This window comes from Aquarana catesbeiana, linkage group LG03 (genome assembly GCF_042186555.1).
Source record: "Aquarana catesbeiana isolate 2022-GZ linkage group LG03, ASM4218655v1, whole genome shotgun sequence".
Classification (NCBI taxonomy): Eukaryota; Metazoa; Chordata; class Amphibia; order Anura; family Ranidae; genus Aquarana; species Aquarana catesbeiana.
Window position 1 is genome coordinate 632290293 of NC_133326.1, and position 20885 is coordinate 632311177.

General features: G+C 45.9%; 1 protein-coding gene across 6 annotated transcripts in view; it reads left to right on the forward strand.

The window, feature by feature from the left end:
* The window catches only part of ADGRE5 (adhesion G protein-coupled receptor E5), a 432832-nt gene that overhangs the window by 19899 nt on the left and 392048 nt on the right, over positions 1–20885 (forward strand). For all 6 annotated transcript variants that reach the window (XM_073622463.1, XM_073622473.1, XM_073622462.1 and 3 more), the window contains exon 2: positions 11064–11120. In XM_073622463.1, the coding sequence (XP_073478564.1) occupies positions 11064–11120 (57 nt within the window). The remainder of the gene's footprint in view (positions 1–11063; positions 11121–20885) is intronic.

A 20885-nucleotide genomic window follows, 5' to 3' on the forward strand; every position in this document is an offset into this window, starting at 1 on the left:
CAATTCACAACGTGTGGCAGGTGACGTGGCAAGTGACAATCCACAACGTATGGCAGGTGACGTGGCAAGTGACAATCCACAACGTGTGGCAGGTGACGTGGCAAGTGACAATCCACAACGTGTGGCAGGAGACGTGGCAAGTGACAATTCACAACTTGTGGCAGGTGATGCGGCAAGTGACAATCCGCATCTGGTGACAGGTGACGTTGGAAGTGACAATCCGCATTTGGTGGCAGGCGACGTGGAAAGTGACACACTCGGGGCTCCCACTGATTCTGCATTATGGTGAGTTGAACTATTTAATTTTATATTACAATGTAAGAATAGAAATAATGCGCTTCAATCATCCTGACACTATAATAACCATGGTGCCGTGATGATTGAAGTGCCAACACCAGCTGTTTCCCCGATAAATTGCCCAAAAAAAAAGGTATTTTCTGGCAGTGCCCCTCCCGAGATTAGACTCTGGATCCGCCCCTGAAACAAGCAGAGGATCAAACACAGGTGACAGGCAAGGCAAGTCTGTTTTAAGCAGGCCAAGGGTCAAACACTGATGGCAGGAAGGGCAAAGTCCGTTAAACGGGCCGAGGGACAAACACTGGAGGAAGGCAAGGCAAGTCCGTTAAACAGGCCGGGGGTCAAACACTGGAGACAGGCAAGGCAAAGTCTGCTAAACAGGCCGGGGGTCAAACACTGGAGGCAGGCAAGGCAAAGTCCGTTAAACAGGCCGGGGGTCAAACACTGGAGGCAGGCAAGGCAGAGTCAAGGGTCAATCCAGGAGAGAAGTAGCGTGGTGGGAACACTCCGGGTCACAACAGGAGATCAGGTAAGCATAAACAGGAAGCAGGAACCAACAGGAGCTGACGACAAACCAGCAACCCGTCTGGGCGCTGGAGCCGCTTTAAATAGCCCCGCCAGAGCATCACAACGGGCATGCACCCGCATGCTATTGGGCACGCTGCTCCATCGGACTGCGCGCGCGCCAGACCGCAAATCCATCGCGCACAGGACCATGGCGAATGCGGCTGGAAAAGACCCACTGTGGTACTATGACAGACTGCAATTTCTGTCAGACCAGACTGAAATCAGGCCATCACTCTCAACCCTTCCTTCCACACTTCCTTCCACTCTTCCTTCCACCTCAGATGAGGCTTCAGAAGTCCAACCTGGGCCTTCCACCCAGGAAGAAGATGTGGAGGAGCCCAGCTTGAGTCAGGTATAGCGTTGTTCAGCATATTTCAAACATTTTTGCAAAATTGTGTGTGATTGATGAACAATAAACTAAAACTATGTCCCTTTTTCATACACAGGAAAGCCTCAGCCAGGAGGAGGCTGTGGAAAGTGGCAGCCAGGAGGTGGCAGGAGAAAGTGGCAGCCAGGAGGTGGCAGGGAAAAGTGGCAGCCAGGAGGTAGCGGGGGTAAGTGGCAGCCAGAAGGTGGCTGGGCCCGGTAACCTTACCGAATTTCAGGTCCGTCCACTCTGCCTTCAACAAAAAAGGCCCAGGAAGGGGAGGAGTGTGGAGGAGTCAGCACTTGGGTTAATTCGGCAGGCTTCTGCCGCCCTCAGAACCCCCCCCAGTCTTCTTGAGGCCTATGCCTGCATGGCTGCCAACAAAATGCAGGAAATGGCGGTGGGCCAACGCCTCTTTTGTGAGGAAGTGATATATATATGGCCCTAAATAAGGGGTTGAGGGGCGAACTCACAAGCAAAACCCACCTGTGTGAGTTGGACCTTCCTCCTCCTCCTCCTCCACCTCCTGCCACAACTCCAACACCAGAGCCACAGCCCAGAAGCGAGTGTGGAAGGAAGCGTGGAAGGAAGACAAGAGAGTGATGGCCTGGGTTCAGTCTGGTCTGGCAAATGACGCAGGCTGTTGTAAGACCACAGCCTGGGGACATATATGTCACCTACTACTGTTCCTGATTTCTCGGAGTCCTGGATCGGATTGTGCTTCCTATTAAATGGACTCCTCAGGCTACCAATTTTGCATGTCAAATAGTTGATATGTGCCCTGGGGTACAAAGGTTTCGCTAATTTCACCACTTTATCCAGCGTTGCCTTCCTCTTTATTTTGTTATGAACCCTTAATAAATGTATATTTTTTTTCTTAAATCATTGGCTATGTGTTATAATTAAAAAAGGACAGTTGGTTTGTGAGTGGGCAAGTACATTTCAAAAATACAATGTCAAATTAACAAGGGACACAAACACCAACCAACCTCCTTGAGGTTAAAAAATACAAGATAATAATGGTGTTGTGGTAACTTGACACACAAAACGAGAAAAAATATTATGGAGATCATAAAAAACAGGAGATCTTGATTTTAAAAAAAAAGGAGATCACTATAAACAAAAATTATAAACATTATTCTGGAGATCTGGTGAAAAAATAAAAAAGATTATTCATGAGATCACAAGAAATAATAAAGAAATCAGTTTGTCAGAACTCTGTGTGAATATCAGCAGCAAAACAACTTCATAATTGAAACTAGCGTTATAAAGAAGAAGAGAATGAACTGCATTAATAGATTAAAAAATGTGCAGCATGACGAATGTGCTATCTCCATTACGAACGCTAGTTTTACCAGACCGAGCGCTTCCGTCTCGCACTTGATTCAGAGCATGCATGGAATTTTGTGTGTCGGAATTGTGTACACACCCTCGGAATTTACGACAACGGATTTTGTTGTCAGAAAATTTGAGAATCGGCTCTCAAATTTTTGTTGTCGGAAAATCCGACTAAAAATTTCTGATCGAGCCTACACACGGTCGGAATTTCCGACAACAAGCTCCCATCGAACATTTGTTGTCGCAAATTCCGACTGTGTGTACGCGGCATTAGAGTCTGCAAAGGACTTGAGACTGGGATCGAGGTCCACCTTCCAGCAGGACAACGACCCCAAACATACAGCCAGAGCTATAATGAAATGGTTTAGATCAAAGCATATTCATGTGTTAGAATGGCCCATTCAAAGTCCAGATCTAAACCCAATTGAAAATCTGTGGCAAAGCTTGGAAATTGCTGTTCACAGACACTCTCCATCCAATCTGACAGAGCTTGAGCTATTTTGCAGAGAATAATGGGCAAAAATGTCACTCCCTAGATGTGCAAAGCTGGTAGAGACATCCCCAAAAAGATTTGCAGCTGTAATGGCAGTGAAAGGTGGTTCTACAAAGTATTAACTCAGGGGGTCTGAATACAAATGCACGCCAAACTTTTCACATATTTATTTGGAAAAAATTTTGAAAGCCATTTATTATTTTCCCTCCACTTCCCAATTATGTGCAACTGTGTTGGTCTATCACATAAAATCCCAATAAAATACATTTATGTTTTTGGTTGTAACATGACAAAATGTGGAAAATTTCAAGGTTTATGAATACTTTTTAAAGGCACTGTATACTTTAAACTTTTTTCACTGCTCTGTCAGTGGACATGAATTGAGGCCTGGGTGACACCTATGCATTTTTTAGTGCTTTTTGTGTTTTGCAGAAATGCACTACATTCCATTTAACATGGTTTCCTAGGGAAGACGTTCACATCGGCGACAATCGGATTCGATCAGGAACCGATCAATCCCCAGGCCAAAGAAAATCTAGCCTGGACCTGGTGATCGGTCCTGACGAATGAGATCCTTCCCCTGTCATGTAAGTGTAAATACTGACAGGGGAAGTGATGTCATCTCTCCTCGTGTCGGTCTTTTCGTTCCAGACCGAGGGGAGAGAAGACATCACAGAGTTGCACAACACTACACTGACACCAGATCACGTAGGCATACAATTCACCCCCCCCCCCCCAGTTAACCCCTTCACCACCTGTCACTGTGTCACCCAGTGCAGCGTTCAGATTTTTTTTTGATCGCTGTACTGGTGTCATTAGTGACACTAATCAGTGTTAGGGTAATTAGTATTAGGCTCAGATAGGTCTAGGGAACCCCTACCCCCCCATAATGGTTTAACCCCTTGATTACCCCTTGTCACCTGTGATCACAGTATAAGTGTCACGGGTGACGCAGTTTAGCTAGATTTTTTTTTTATAGCGTCAGGGCACCCGCCGTATTTTACCTAATAAAGGTTTAACCCCCTGATCACCTGGTGGGTTATCAAAGTTAGGTTTTAGCGTCAGATAGGGTCTGTGTCACCCCAGGCAGCGTCAGATCAGTGCCAGTACCGTTAACACCCACGCACGTACCATACGCCTCCCTTAGTAGTATAGTGTCTTAACGGAACGATATCTGATCTGATCAGATCTATACTAGCGTCCCCAACAGTTTAGGGTTCCCAAAAATGCAGTGTTAGCAGGATCAGCCCAGATACCTGCTAGCACCTGCGTTTAGCCCCTCCGCCCAGCCCAGCCCCGCCCACCCAAGTGCAGTATCAATCGATCACTGTCACTTACAAAACACAACACACATAACTGCAGCGTTTGCAAAGTCAGGCCTGATCCCTGCGAACACTAACAGTTTTTTTGGTAGCTAATCCCCAGCTGAACCTTGCCAGAGATTGGAGACCAATTATGGTCTCCAAATTTAAGACCTTCCTGGGCCTATCCCTCCTCAGAAAAAAAAAAGAGTGAGTTGTGGTCATATTGGTCCACTGACCCAATTCACCATACGCCCATGTTCTCTGCCTCCATGACCAGGACACAATACGAGCAGATCTTGCGGTTCATGCATTTCAACGATAATGAACTCTGTCGTCCTTGGGGTGACCCTGAATTTGACCGGCTCTACAAAATTTGGCCCCCTCGTAAATCACTTCAACCAACGTTTTTCAGCCTTGTTTACTCCCCATCGAGTTGTCTGTGGCCCTGATTAAGTTTCCTGTCCGCTTGTCATTCAAACAGTATCTTCCCAGCAAGCGTGCCAGATATGGGGTCAAGATGTATAAGCTCTGTGACATGGCCACTGGCTATACATATAGTTATATGGTTTACGAGGGAAGAGATAGTTAAGTAGAGGCGGAGAACTGCCCTGACTACATAGGGAGCGCTGGTAAGATTGTGTGGGACTTGGTGTCACTCTCCTTTAGAAAGGGGTACCACTTGTATGTGGACAATTATTACACAAGAGCACCACTTTTTAGTCACTTGTTTGATCATCAAATTGGTGCATGTGGCACCGTGCGATCTAATCACCAGGGCTTTCCCCAGCAGCTTATGAATTCCCGTCTTAGGCTGGGGGAGAGAGCCTGCTTGAGATGTAATAATTTGCTCGCTGTGAAGTGGAGGGATAATAAGAATGTTTTCATTCTGTCCTCCCTTCACGCAGACACGACTATCCAAATTCCTACGGTGACTGGTGTTGTGGAGAAACCCTCTGTGTCCACAAATATAACCAAAATATGGGAGGGGTGGACCTCAACGACCAGTTGTTGGCGTCGTACCTAATTGCCCATAAGGCCAGACGCTGGTACAAAAAGTGTATGTTTTTTTTTTTTCAATTGGCTTAGGTGAATGCTTTTGTGCTATACAAAGCTTCAGGACGAACTGGATCCTCTCTCAAATTCCAGGAAGAGATCATCAGAAGCTTCTGTTTCCAGACGATGCTCTGGCCCAACTTCCCAACGCAAATGCAGTAAGCCGGCTGCATGAGAGGCATTTTTTGCATGTCCTCTCTGGTACCCCTACCCAAAGAAACCCCCAAACAAGATGTTATGTCTGTAGAAAGCGCGGATTTAGGCGTGACACCCGCTTTTATTGTCCCTCCTGTCCTGACCAACCTGATCTTTGCATTGGTGAATGTTTCGAATGCTATCACACACTAGTTGAGTATTAGCGTAGGGTACAGCACCACACAGTCATAGGCACATGTACACAGGGTCTCGGGGTCTCGAAAGATGTGATGGCCATCACATTTTGAGAGACCCTAATCTGACCCGAATCCCGAATCCTAATGTTCAGTTTATATTTTTTTTACAGTTTTTGTAAAAGTGAAAAAAAAAAAAAAACACACAAAAAAAATCAAAAGGTCAAAAATAGTTGTGGTTGTATTTTTCTTCTCTCTCTCTCTCTCTCTTGTTCTCTCTCATATGTTCACTCTCTACTGTCCGCTCTCCGCTCTGCTGTTCGCTCACTATTGTTCTATATCTATCGTTCTCTCTGTTTTATTTTTACTATGTTTTATTGTATTTGCTTTGCAGGTATGGTATGTTATACTGTAATGTTTGTTTTATTGTTAATCATCATTTGCTTAGCAGTTATGCCATTCAGCTGCAGCACGGGTTTATTTATCTTGACAGCAACACGTTTGCTCCCACGATACATAAAGCCGTGACTCCATCGCTGACTGAGGTGATTTCACCACCACAGTTTAAAAAAAGAGTATATTTGCCGAAGCATGGAGGCAGGGGTGGAGGAGAAATTTCTCCTAACTTTAGGGGCGGATGCCCCCATGCTTCGGCATATATTTTTTAGGCACAGATTGCGTTAAAAAATATTTTTACTATGTTTTATTGCATTTGCTTTGCAGGTATGGTAAGTCTTATGCCCCGTACACACCGTCGGAATTTCCGACAGAAAAAGTCCGATGGGAGCTTTTCATCATATATTCCGACCGTGTGTATGCCCCATCGGACTTTTTACGTCGAAAATTCAGACGCACTTAGATCGAGAACATGTTCTATATTTTTTAGACGGAACAAATTCCTATTGGGAAAACCGCTCGTCTGTATGCTGTTCTGACGTACCAAAAATGACACATGCTCTGAAGCAAATACGAGACGTCGTACATGTTGTCCCGTCGTACGTGTTGTACGTCACCGCGTTCTTGACGGTCGGAATTTGGTGTGACTGTGTGTATGCAAGAGAGCTTGAGCGGAATTCCATCGGAAAAACCTTCAGAGTTTATTCCGACGGCAAAACCGGTTGTGTGTACAGGGCATAACTGTTATACTGTAATGTTACTTTGTTTTATTGTTAATCATCATTGGCTTAGCAGGTACACCATTCAGCTGCAACACTGATTTATTTATCCTGACAGCAACAGTGTTTGCTCCCACGATACGTAAATCAGCGACTCCAGCGTTGTAGGAGGTGATTTCATCACCACAGGTAAAAGAAAATGGTGCATGTATGCCCATCATTAGAAGTAGGTGGATGAAGGGCGGTATTCTAATGGTGGGCATACCCACCAATCAGTCTCTCTTTCTTTGTTCAGCCCACAGGCTGCATAAAAAAAAGAACATTACAATGTATGCCCAACAAGGACCAGCAACGTACTGGTATGTTGCTGGACTTTGAGTGGTTATACCAGAATGATGCCTGCAGGTTTAGGTATCATCTTGGTATCATTCTTTTTAGCCAGCGGTCGGCTTTCATGTAAAAGCAATCCTAGCGGCTAATTAGCCTCTTGACTGATTTTATAAGCAGTGGGAGGAAACGTTCCCCCCCCCCCCGTCTTCCATAGTTTTCTCGGGCTCTCCTGTCCCAACAGAGAACCCGAGAATGCAGTCAGTGGTTCCGCCAACTGACTATAGAGCTGATCAGAGACCAGAATGGCTCCAATCATCTCTATGGCCTAAGAAACCGGAAGCTACAAGCATTTTGCGACTATTTGCCGAAGCATGGAGGCAGGGGTGGAGGAGTAATTTCTCCTAACTTTAGGGGCGGATGCCCCCATGCTTCGGCATATATTTTTTAGGCACAGATTGCGTTAAAAAATATTTTTACTATGTTTTATTGTATTTGCTTTGCAGGTATGGTAAGTCTTATGTCCCGTACACACCGTCAGAATTTCCGACAGAAAAAGTCCGATGGGAGCTTTTCATCATATATTCCGACCGTGTGTATGCCCCATCGGACTTTTTACGTTGAAAATTCAGACGCACTTAGATAGAGAACATGTTCTATATTTTTTAGACGGAAAAAAATCCCTATCGGGAAAACCGCTCGTCTGTATGCTGTTCCGACGTACCAAAAATGACGCATGCTCTGAAGCAAATACGAGACGTCGTACATGTTGTCCCGTCGTACGTGTTGTACGTCACCGCGTTCTTGACGGTCGGAATTTAGTGTGACTGTGTGTATGCAAGAGAGCTTGAGCGGAATTCCATCGGAAAAACCTTCAGAGTTTATTCCGACGGCAAAACCGGTTGTGTGTACAGGGCATAACTGTTATACTGTAATGTTACTTTGTTTTATTGTTAATCATCATTGGCTTAGCAGGTACACCATTCAGCTGCAACACTGATTTATTTATCTTGACAGCAACAGTGTTTGCTCCCACGATACGTAAATCAGCGACTCCAGCGTTGTAGGAGGTGATTTCACCACCACAGGTAAAAGAAAATGGTGCATGTATGCCCATCATTAGAAGTAGGTGGATGAAGGGCGGTATTCTAATGGTGGGCATACCCAAAAATCATTCTCTCTTTCTTTGTTCAGCCTACAGGCTGCATAAAAAAAAGAACATTACAATGTATGCCCAACAAGGACCAGCAACGTACTGGTATGTTGCTGGACTTTGAGTGGTTATACCAGAATGATGCCTGCAGGTTTAGGTATCATCTTGGTATCATTCTTTTTAGCCAGCGGTCGGCTTTCATGTAAAAGCAATCCTAGCGGCTAATTAGCCTCTAGACTGATTTTATAAGCAGTGGGAGGAAACGTTCCCCCCCCCCTTCTTCCATAGTTTTCTTGGGCTCTCCTGTCCCAACAGAGAACCCGAGAATGCAGCCAGTGGTTCCGCCAGCTGACTATAGAGCTGATCAGAGACCAGAATGGCTCCAATCATCTCTATGGCCTAAGAAACCGGAAGCTACAAGCATTTTGCGACTTCGGTTTCGCTGGATATAAACAGCGCCATTGGGAAATTGGCAAAGCATTTTATCACACCGATCTTGGTGTGGTCAGATGCTTTGAGGGCAGAGGAGAGATCCCAATTTTTTCAAAAAAGAGTACCTTTCACTACCTATTGTTATCACAGGGGATATTTACATTCCCTGAGATAACAATAAAAATGATTTTAAAAAAATGTAAGGAACAGTTTAAAAAATATAATAAAAAAGCATATTAAATAATAAAAAAAAAAGCACCCCTGTCCCCCCCGTGCTCACGCGCAAAGGCGAACGCAAGCGTAGGTCTGGTGTCATAAGTAAACAGCAATTGCACCATGCATGTGAGGTATCACCACGAAGGTCAGATCGAGGGCAGTAATTTTAGCAGTAGACCTTCTCTGTAAATCTAAAATGGTAACCTGTAAAGGCATTTGTGCGCAATTTTAAAGCATGTCGTGTTTGGTATCCATGTACTCAGTATGAGATCTTTTTTTTAATTTCATCAAACATTTAGGCAATATAGTGTGTTTTAGTGCATTAAAATTAAAAAAAGTGTGTTTTTTCCAAAACATTGTGTCTGAAAAATCGCTGCGTAAATACCGTGTGAAAAAAAAATTGTAACACCCACCATTTTAATCTGTAGGGCCTTTGCTTTAAAAAAATATATCATGTTTGGGGGTTCAAAGTAATTTTGTTGCAAAAAAAACAAACATTTTTTCATGTAAACAAAAAGTGTCAGAAAGGGCTTTGTCTTCAAGTGGTTAGAAGAGTGGGTGATATGTGGGGCGGCACAGTGGTGCAGTGGGTTCGAATCCCAACCACGACACTACCTGCCTGGAGTTTGCATGTTCTCCCTGTGCCTGCGTGGGTTTCCTCCGGGTGCTCCGGTTTCCTCCCACACTCTAAAGACATGCTGGTAGGTTAATTGGATCCTGTCTAAATTGTCCCTAGTATGTATGAATGTGAGTTAGGGACCTTAGATTGTAAGCTCCTTGAGGGTAGGGACTGATGTGAATGTACAATATATGTAAAGCGCTGCGTAAATTGACGGCGCTATATAAGTACCTGAAATAAATAAAATAATGTGTGACATAAGCTTCTAAATGTTGTGCATAAAATGCCAGGACAGTTCAAAAACCCCCCAAATTACCCCTTTTTGGAAAGTAGACACCCCACGCTGTTTCCTGATAGGCATGTTGAGTCCATGGAATATTTTATATTTATTCACAAGTTTCGGGAAAATTACACTTTTTTTTGCACAAAGAAATTATTCAAACAGGGCATGGTTATATGTGAAATTACACCCCAAAATGCATTCTGCTGCTTCTCCTGAGTACGGGGATACCTTATGTGTAAAACTTTTTGGGAGCCTAGCCGTATACAGGACCCGAAAACCAATCAGCGCCTTCAGGATTTCTAAGGGTGTAAATTTTTGATTTCACTCCTCACTACCTATCACAGTTTTGAAGGCCATAAAATGTCAAGATAGCACAACCCCCCCCCCCCCCCCCCCAAATGACCCCATTTTGGAAAGTAGACACCCCAAGCTATTTACTGATAGGCATGTTGAGTCCATGGAATATTTTATATTTTGCCACAAGTTGTTAGAAGATTAAAAATTGTATTTTAACTCCCAGTTAAATTTGTATATAATATTATAGAGCAAGCAAGAGTGGGAACACCTCATGGTGGACAGGAACCACCAAAGGTGAGCAATAAAACTAGGGAGGGACTACAAGTCTGTGACAGTTCTCATTTATCCACGGTATAGCCAGAAGTAGTCACATTCTGCTGGACTTTTTCTGTAATTTTAAGTCATACTTACCTAGGTGGATCAAGCATCGCTTCGATGCTGCATCTGTCCCCCACGGGCTCTAACACTGAGAACCAAGCGACCAAACAGCGCGTTGCTCCTCTCTGTGAGCTGGTTACTGTCAGTCATCGGCTCTCTGCTCTACCCCTGGAATGCTGGGATGTAAAGGGGGTCAGTCCAGGCTGCTTGGTGGATCCCAACCATATGGTCGCGATCTTTACCTGGTCTGGTCCCTGTGATGTCAGTTGACAGCACGCTTCAGCCCAGTGTCTGCTGAAAACAGGTCACGGGAGTGCAGAACGGAAACAAGGTTTGGCTGTACTTTACCTTTAAAGACATTCATCTGAGCGAATTGCTCAGTTTAGCTGAACTATATAATAAAGTTTATAGTCATGTAACATGTTTTTCCTTGTTCAGCACAGAGCTTGAAACTATTTAATGGCAATAACATACCTATATATTGTCTTTCCTCAGGTTGCAGCCTCTTAGTGATCTATCACATACAAGGGACCTGTACTCAGCATGATGGAGGTGGTTAGTAAATAAGTTGTGTTTTATTCAAACTTTTATATTGTTGTTTATTGTACACTATTCACATAACCAATATTTGTGAACTTCTGGCTGTTTGCACCATAACTTTCTAAGTAGCTTTTTTGTGATGTTTGTTGGCAATTATATGTTGCATGGCTTTTCCAAATCCTACTGCAAGCCCGCCCCCTCCATCAACCAATAGCACACGGCTGTGATATCAAACTCCCAGACAGTGGCGGCCTTCCATTAGGGGCGCATGGGCGCCATCCCCCTGCCCATGCGTGCAGCCCCCTAATCTACATGCAGGGTGCCGGAGTATGGATTCCAATGGGGAGGGAGGTTTGAAGCACGTGAATAGAGCCAGAGGCTCTAATAGGCCTCAAAAAAAGGGTGGACTCAGGGTTCCAAGCCCACCCAGTTGTGTGAGAATAGCGAATTAATATTCGCTATTCTCACACTGATCCTCCTTCTGGCCAATCAGGAAGGGGGTCCCAATTGGCTGAAAGGACAGGCGATCCTATTGGATTCCTAGGAGGAGGAGGGAGGAGACATGCGGCGGAAGCCGCCGTGATGCAGAGGAGGAGGAGACTGACTGCGGGACACCCCCCCAAAAAAAAAACACCAGCCGCCACTGGTCACAGCCATATAAAACAGTGGCAAGTAATGTTCACAAGTGATCTGCAAACATTGTTCATTCACATCTAACATGCATTGTGCCAAGACAGTTCATTCACTGGCATTTCGGTGCACTGTCAGGAAGGTGTGCTTGTATACACTGTATATGTGCATTGGAGTTCCAGTCAAAATGGCAGCACAACATAAATAGCAATACATTATAGAATTCCAGTATTACAGAAACACACACATTGTACAATATATACTACTGTAATAGAGTGGATTATAGGATTTGACAAGCATTTTAACTCAGTTCACACTGGGGATTCCTGTCGGGCAGGGAGAGGGAGGGGCGGGAGAGAAGACAGCACATTACATGGTAAGACCTACCCCGAAAATAAGCCCTACCGTGCCTTTTGTTGCCAAAAGTAATATAAGACTCGGGCTTATTTTCGGGAAAACATGGTATGTACCGCTGGAGTTTTACACTATATTGCCATTTAATCACAATAAAAAAATGTTTTCCTAAGCCCTCAGCATAGGCGTGCGCACAGGGTGTGCCGGGTGTGCCCAGGCACACCCTAATCACCCTGTGCAGCACAGATTCCCCCTACTGCCCTGGCTCCCCCCTCCTTCCCTCTGCAGCACTGTCGGCTTTCCTCCTCTCCTGCCAGCTGTTGTTGCGGGGATGTTTTAGGATGAGTGAGGGAAGGGGTCGGTAAATATGTATTTATCAGCCACTTCTCTTTCTGAATGAACATTGTGCATGATCGGTAGTGTGTGCTTGAGCTTTGGGGTGCACACCCTAATGCGATAGGCTGCGCACTCCTATGCCCCTCAGTGTTGGAACCTCTTGAAAGTATTGTGAACTGAATGTTTGCATTAGAAAATGCCAGGTTATAAAATGATAAAGACAGGTACATTTTAAAAACTACCCCTCTGTACTGCAAGGGGTAAATCCTCCTTTTTTGCTTAGGGTACCATAAAAAAACAAAACAAAGGTGCAGCGTATAGCCTGTGTAGCAGGAATGGGAAAAAGGGGAGTTTCAGGAAGTGCTGAGGTGATGGAAGAGAGGGAAGTACTGAGGTGATTAAAAGAGAGAGAGACAGGTTTTCGACACCGCACTACAGAGAGAGTGCTGTCAGCAGAAGAAGAGAGAGTGGAGGAGAGGTGACAGGAATGTGTGGTGAAACTCCATCTGAAAGAAGAAGAAAGAGCCGCGCTGTCTAGTGGCACCAGCTAGCCACGCTTTTCCTGAGACTACTGAGAGTGCTGACAGGTAGGGATGGGCCGAACACCCCCCAGTTCGGTTCGCACCAGAACATACAGGCAAAAAATTTGGCAGAACACACGAACACGTTAAAGTCTATGGGACACGAACATGAATAATCAAAAGTGCTCATTTTAACCACTAAAGGACCGAGCGTCTTTCTGAGATTTGTTGTTAAAAACATTTTTTTTTGCTAGAAAATTACTTAGAACCTCCAAACATTATACATTTTTTTTCCTAACACCCTAGAGAATAAAATGTTGTTTGCAATACTTTCTGTCACACCGTATTTGCGCAGCGGTCTTACAAGCGCCCTTTTTTTGGAAAAAATACACTTTTTTGAATTAAAAAATAAGACAACAGTAAAGTTAGCCTATTTTTTTTTTATATTGTGAAAGATAATGTTACGTCAAGTAAATTGATACCCAACATGTCACGCTTCAAAATTGCGCCCGCTCGTGGAATGGCGACAAACTTTTACCCTTAAAAATCTTCAAAGGCGACGTTTGAAAAATTCTACAGGTTTTAAGTTACAGAGGAGGTCTAGGGCTAGAATTATTGCTCTTTCTCTACCGATCGCGGCGATACCTCACATGTGTGGTTTGAACACCGTTTTCATATGCGGACGCTACTCACGTATGCGTTCACTTCTGCACGCGAGCTCGTCGGGACGGGGCGCGTTTTAAAAATTTTTCTTTTCTTATTTATTTTACCTTTATTTTTACACTTTTTTTTTTTTTTTTTTTAATGTAAACATCCCTTGTAATAGAAAAAAGCATGACAGGACCTCTTAAATATGAGATCTGGGGTCAAAATGACCTCAGATCTCATATTTAGACTAAAATGCAATAAAAAACAAAAAAAAAAAAAAAAATGGTCATTTAAAAAAATTATTTAAAAAAAATGAACCTTTACGAGCTGTGGGCGGAAGTGACATTTTGACATCGCTTCCGCCTAGCAATTGTATGGAGACAGGTGGGGGCCATCTTCCCCTCACTCGTCTCCATACCCAGCTACTGACAGGACGCAATCGCCTCCACCGCTTACCAGGGGGGCCCCTCTCCCACCACCGATAAAAGTGATCTCTCGGTGAATCCGCCGCAGAGACCACTTTTATCTTGTAGCGGACCGCCAGCTTAAGAAGAGGATACCGGGGTTATGGCAGCTAGCTGCTGCCATAACAATGATACCCTCCTTCAAACAGCTGATGTAAAACTGCCGTGGGCAGTCCGTAAGTGGTTAAAGGCTTGTATGCAAGTTATTGTCATAAAAAGTGTTTGGGGACCCAGGTCCTACCCCAGGGGACATGTATCAATGCAAAAAAATTTTTTAAAAACGGCCGTTTTTTCAGGAGCAGTGATTTTTTTAATGCTTAAAGTGAAACAATAAAAATGAAATATTCCTTTAAATATCGTGCCTGGGGGGTGTCTATAGTATGCCTGTAAAGTGGCTCAGTGTCCCCGTGTTTAGAACAGTACCACAGCAAAATGACGTTTCTAAAGGAAAAATTGTCATATAAAACTGCTCGCGGCTGTAATGAATTGTCGGGTCTCAGCAATATAGATAAAACTCATTGAAAAAGAGTATGGGATCCCCCCCAGTCCATTACCAGGCCCTTTGGGTCTGATATGGAAATTAATGGAAACCCTGCGCCAAATTTTTTTTAAAAAATGGGGTAGGGGTCCCCCTCAAAATCCATACTAGACCCTTCAGGTCTGGTATGGATTTTAAGGGGAACCCTGCGCCAATTTTTTTTTAAAAATGGCGTAGGGGTCCCGCCCAAAATCCATACCAGACCCTTATCCGAGCGCACGCAATCGGGCAGGCCGCAGGAAAAGAGGGGGGGACAAGAAAGCGCCCCCCTCCTGAACCGTACCAGGCCACATGCCCTCAACATGAGGAGGGTGTTTTGGGGTAGCCCCCCAATGCACCTTCTCCCCATGCTGATGGGGACAAGGGCCTCATCCCCACAACCCGTGTTTGTGTAGGTCTGCGGGGGGGGGGCTTATCGGAATCTGGAAGCCCCCTTTAACAAGGGGACCCCCAGATCCTGGCCTCACCCCCTGTGTGAAATGGTAACGGGTACATTGTACCCACACCATTTCAGAAAAAAAATGTTAAAAAAAATAAGACACAGCTTGGGACAAGTCCTTTATTAAACATTAAAAAAATAAAAATGTCCCACGAAGTCCATTCATCTTCTTTTATCGCTCCGCTGACGGACCGAAAAAAAGAAAAAACCCGCCACCGACCGCCTCCATGGGAGGCTCCCGCCGTATGACGCTTCAGCGCCTTTGACAGTTCTTATATAACTGAGGGCGGGGCCACGCAGTGACGTACCCGGGTGACCCCGCCCCCTCTGACGCACAGGAACTTCCCCCTCTGATGCCACGGGGAAGCGATAGAAGAAGAAGAAGATGAATGGACTTCGTGGGACATTTTTATTTTTTTATTTTTTAATAAAGGACTTGTCCCAAGCTGTGTCTTGTTTTTTTTTTTTTTTTTACATTTTGACACTTTTTTTGTGAAATGGTACAGGTACAATGTACCCGTTACCATTTCACACAGGGGGGAGGCCGGGATCTGGGGGTCCCCTTGTTAAAGGGCAAGGGTTGTGGGGATGAGGCCCTTTTGGCGATGAGTCCTCTTTCTCCTTCTGGCTGCACTGCGGGGGGGGGGGGGTTCTTGGATCTGCGCCCCTCACTCTCTAGGCTAGGCCCCCCTCCATGCTGCTGGCTTCCCTCCTCTCCTGCCAGCTGCTGTGGGCACACAGGGGAAGGAATTGTTTCAGGATGGAGAGCTGGGGGGTGGAAGCTGTAAGGGGGTGCTGGTAAGTATGTCCTATTTACAGGCCCCTTTGTTTTCTGAATGAACACAGTGAATGATTGGTATACTGTGATTACTATGCTTTAGTTGGTGAATAAAGAGGCAGCTGCTCAGCACAGAGCGCTTTCTATTTATTCACTGTCCAATTCAGCTGAGGCTGCAGAGAAAGGGATGGGAAATATCTGTCCTTAGTCTCTTTTTTTGTCTCAAAAGTAAAACATTAGGGGTCTGTTAATTCACAAAGGCCCCCCAACAGGCCAGTTAAAATAAATAAATAACATGTAGTAAGACCCCTTGGGGACTGCTTGGAATTACCAGCTCATCTACCCAGTGGCGTCTCCAGCTTTCATATTTAAGGGGGGCACATGGGGCGACAGGGACAAAAGTAGGGGGGCAACTATAAAATGCAAATATAAATATATATATATATATATATATATATATATATATATTTATATATAATTAATCTCCTGGAGCCCTTTACTACGATCCCACAATGGGCCCTTTTACATGTTCTGCAGTGAGCTCCCTTCCCACTGTATTAGGTCTCCCCAGGGTGGCAGAAAACAAGAGATATATGTCACCAGCATACCAAGAAAATATAAGGGTCCAAAGCAGTGGGAGAACTATCAAGGTTGCAAAGGTTGTCTTGCCACCGTGCCCTGGTGTTCTGCCACTGTGGGGTTCCCCAGCCTCCTCTTGCTGTCCTGCCACTGCTATTGACAGCGCTGGTCTGGCATCTCTTGGAATTTACAGGCTGGTTCTCCTGTCCTAAGGATGGGAGAAACCAGTCTGTTTTTTTCAGTAACTGAGAGTCCTGGTGGAGTCCTTCCTGCAACTCGCTCTTCTCCCTGCCAATAAGGATGCAGGGGAAGGAGCAGATCGGGCGGCCATGGTTGTGTGAGCGCTCGCATTATTCAGTGTAAGCGAGCAGAGGGAGGGGGGAGGAATCACCCGCAGGAGCTGACTGAGGATGCTCTCCCTCTCAATAGAGACTGTGTTACTCCAGCGGCGGCCCGAGTAAGAAGTGGCGCATCTGCTACGAATGCAAACAAAAAGACAATGCCTTTTTGTGTAAAAAAAAAAAAAAATTGTCAATTGGGGGTCACATGGTGGGGCACAGCATAATGTTGGGGGGGTCAGGGCCCCCTCTGGCCCCCCCTAGGGACGCTATTGCATCTACCCCGCTATGATCTTGTGAACATTTCAACCCACCTGACACTCTGGGGTCAGACATCTTTTCACCACCTTAAATATTAATTCAAACAACTCAGTGCGTTTATATTCTATTAACCACTTGCTGCCCGCCCACCGTCATATGACAGCGGGACGGTGCAGCTGTTATCCTGGGCTGGCGTCATATGACGGCGCTGCCTTCCAGGATCCCTAGGGGGCGCGTGCGCGATGCGTCACTCGGGTCCTGGTGCGCGTGCCCGGCGGCCGCGATGTCCGCCAGGCACCCGCGATTGCCCGGTAACCGAGCAGGACCGTGGATCTGTGTATGTAAACACACAGATCCATGTCCTGTCAGATGGGAGGAGACCAATGGTGTGTTCCTTGTACAGAGGAACACCGATCGGTCTCCTCCCCATTGTGAATCTCCTCCCCCCACAGTTAGAATCACTCCTTAGGAACACATTTAACCCTACAGCGCCCCCTCCTGGTTAACCCCTTCATTGACAGTCACATTTATACAGTAATCAATGCATTTTTATAGCACGGATCGCTGTATAAATGTGAATGGTCCCAAAAATGTGTCAAAATTGTCCGATGTGTCCGCCGCAATATCGCAGTCACAATAAAAATCGCAGATCGCCGCCATTACTAGTAAAAAAAAAATAATAGTAAAAATGCTATAAATCTATCCCCTTTTTTTGTAGACGCTATAACTTCTGCGCAAACCAATAAATATATGCTTATTGCGATATTTTTTACTAAAAATATGTAGAAGAATATGTATCAGCCTAAACTGAGGAAAAAAATTGTTTTAAAAAAAAAATTTGGATATTTATTATAGCAAAAAGTAAAAAATATTGTGTTTTTTTTTCAAACTTGTCACTCTTGTTTTGTTTATAGCGCAAGAAATAAAAACCGCAGAGGTGATCAAATACCACCAAAAGAAAGCTCTATTAGTGGGGAAAAAATGATAAAAATTTTATTTGTGTACAGTGTTGTATGACCGCGCAATTGTTATTCAAAGTGTGACAGCTAAAAATTGGCTTGGGCAGGAAGGGGGTGAAAATGCCCTGTATTGAAGTGGTTAATGTTTACTGAAATAACTTAAAGAAAATATTGTTACACCGAGGAGGTAATAGATCCACTGAGCTTTGGGTAACAGTCCTAGCTCAGCAGAGGCATTCTTCTACCATAACACAAGTAAGATAATTTGGTTGTAACATTATATTATATACATGTATGTACAAAGGAACACCACTGGAACATGACCTGAAAGGATAAGCAAGAGTTAATCATTAATTATTGCAAAACTTTTAAAGGGGGAACCCAAGCCGGCCTATTTAACCTTTAATCCTAATGAGAGATCAAGTTTAATAAGAATGATATGAGGGCCCTTTAAGCAGTAATGACAGCAATGTCCACATTGGAGGCCTGATGGTCTTAACTGGCAGTGGGAGCTCATTAACACATACACTATATTACCAAAATTATTGGGACGCCTGCCTTTACACGCACATGAACTTTAATGACATCCCAGTCCGTAGGGTTCGATATTGAATTGGTCCACCCTTTGCAGCTATAACAGCTTCAACTCTTCTGGGAAGGCTGTCCACAAGGTTTAAGCGTGTGTTTATTGGAATGTTTGACCATTCTTCCAGAAGCGAGTGAGGTCATTTGTGAGGTCAGACACTGATGCTGGATGAGAAGGCCTGGCTCACAGTCTCCGCACTAATTCATCTCATAGTGTTCTATCGGATTGAGGTCAGGACTCTGTAGGCCAGTCAAGTTCCTCCACCTCAATCTCGCTCATCCATGTCTTTATGGACCTTGCTTTGTGCACTGGTCCAAATCATTTGGTGGAGGGGGGATTATAGTGTGGGGTTGTTTTTCAGGGGTTGGGCTTGGCCCCTTAGTTCCAGTGAAGGGAACTCTTAAGGCGTCAGCATACCAAGAAATTTTGGACAATTTCATGTTCCCAACTTTGTGGGAACAGTTTGGGGATGGTCCCTTCCTGTTCCAACATGACAGACATGTACGTAGCCAGAATTGAAAATGTAGGCGCAGGACATACATGACAGGGTGTAAGTAACTTACAGAGAGAAAAGGGTTAAATAAAGTAGGTGTGGGTTGTAAAAAGTATTAAACTTACCAGATTGGTGTATAAGTCAGGGGGGAGGAGTGGTAGGTGAAGTCCACGAGGGGATTGAGATCAGAGGTCAGCAGTTGGAGGAAGAAAGCAGGTTGAAAAGTTCAGGGCTGCGGAAGAAGACAGATGAGTGGGTTAGACCAGCTTTTAGGACAGCTTAGGGCTGCAGCAGAGATTCATGGCACTGATTGGCTGCAGATTCGGATTGCTGCTTCTCTGCAGAGGGTGACGCAGGGCCCCCCTACACCGGGGCCTGCTCCCACACGGGCTAGGAGGCCCAGGTCTCCTGAGCGCCTTAGTCCAGACAACACCCCCAGGACTCAACGCCGGCTTGGGAGTCCCAGTTGGGCCCCTTCAGGCCCCCCTGCTAGGCAGACCCCCTCGTCAGCTTGTAGGGGGCCTGGGAGGAATCCCCGTCCATGGCAAAGTCAGAGAGGGGGAGACACTCACCGGGCTCCGATGCCTGTCCCCTCCGTCGTCATCCGAGCGCAGGTGCATGCGGCCGCCACATCTGGCGATGCTCCGGTCAGAGTGGTGGCCCAGCGTGGGAGAACAGCGGCATCGGGGGGGGCGCCATTGTGTCTAGTGGGAGAAGCCATGCTACAGTCTCCCAGCGTCAGTCGGGAGGCCCCACCTCCAGGTCCAAGTCAGGGCCTGGGAGGGTTGGCCAGAGAGATGCCTGTGCGCTGGCCGTATCGGCGGCGCAGCTCGATGATGTCATCAAGGAAGGACACAGCAGCGGAGGACGGAGCCCTTGGGGGGAAGTTAGCCTCAGACCACAGGTCACTCAACCAACTTCAGAATGAAGGGAGCGAGCGGAAGAGGAGCGGCGTCGGTCGCAGGACCTAGCAACGGCAGCAGAGAGCAGCAGTGAAGAGGGTGAGCTAACTGAGGAGCCCCAGGAGGCGGTGGTGGTGTCGGAATCGGCGGCTGGAGGGTCTTCTCGCCCAACGCAGCCTGGTAAGCAATCTATGTCATTGTCTTCTCCTGCCTTGTCTGTCCCGTGTGCTGGGGGTATTAGCAAAGGGGTTAGTGATGTCCAGGGTTCCACTGGGGGAAGTAAGGAAGAGGGGCTCTGGGATTCTTTACGGGAATGACTTCGCCGCTTTGAGGGTGGTGCATCGCAAGCAGCATGCGGCACCGGTTAGGCCATGGGTGACACCCCCATCGGGGGCCAGTGAATTAGCAAGCACAGTCCCCCCCCCCCCCCGGTGCAGAAGGTAGGGGTGGTGGCAGGGACACAGACGGAAAAAGACGTTGCGGGCTCGGCGGCGGTAGTGGCGCAGAAGGACAAGGACGCAGAAAAGGTGCGATTGGCTGATGCGGCGCGGTGTGAAGTATATGTATGCTTCGAGGGACCTTTGGGGGCTCATTTGAAACAGGAGGTGAGGGAAAAAATCTGGAAAGACGAGTTTGTGGAAATATTTTCCCTGCTCCCACTGGAGAAGTTTAGCCCAGATCCGGTTAAGCCGGATGAAAGTAAAAAAGAGGAAGAAGAAAAGAGGAGGTACAGGCTTATTGGTTGCAAGCGTTTGCGATATTTGCGAGCGTGATTGGGGAGAAAGCCCCTGAGAATTGCTCGGCCTTATTCTGCTATCTTGAAGCCATCAGTGAGGCGCACAGGGTATACGGTGGTTTAGCGTGGCTTCGGTACAACGAACAATTTCGTCAGCGGAAGGCCATTCGTCCTTCTATTAGATGGGACCATAAAGATATCAGCCTTTGGATGAA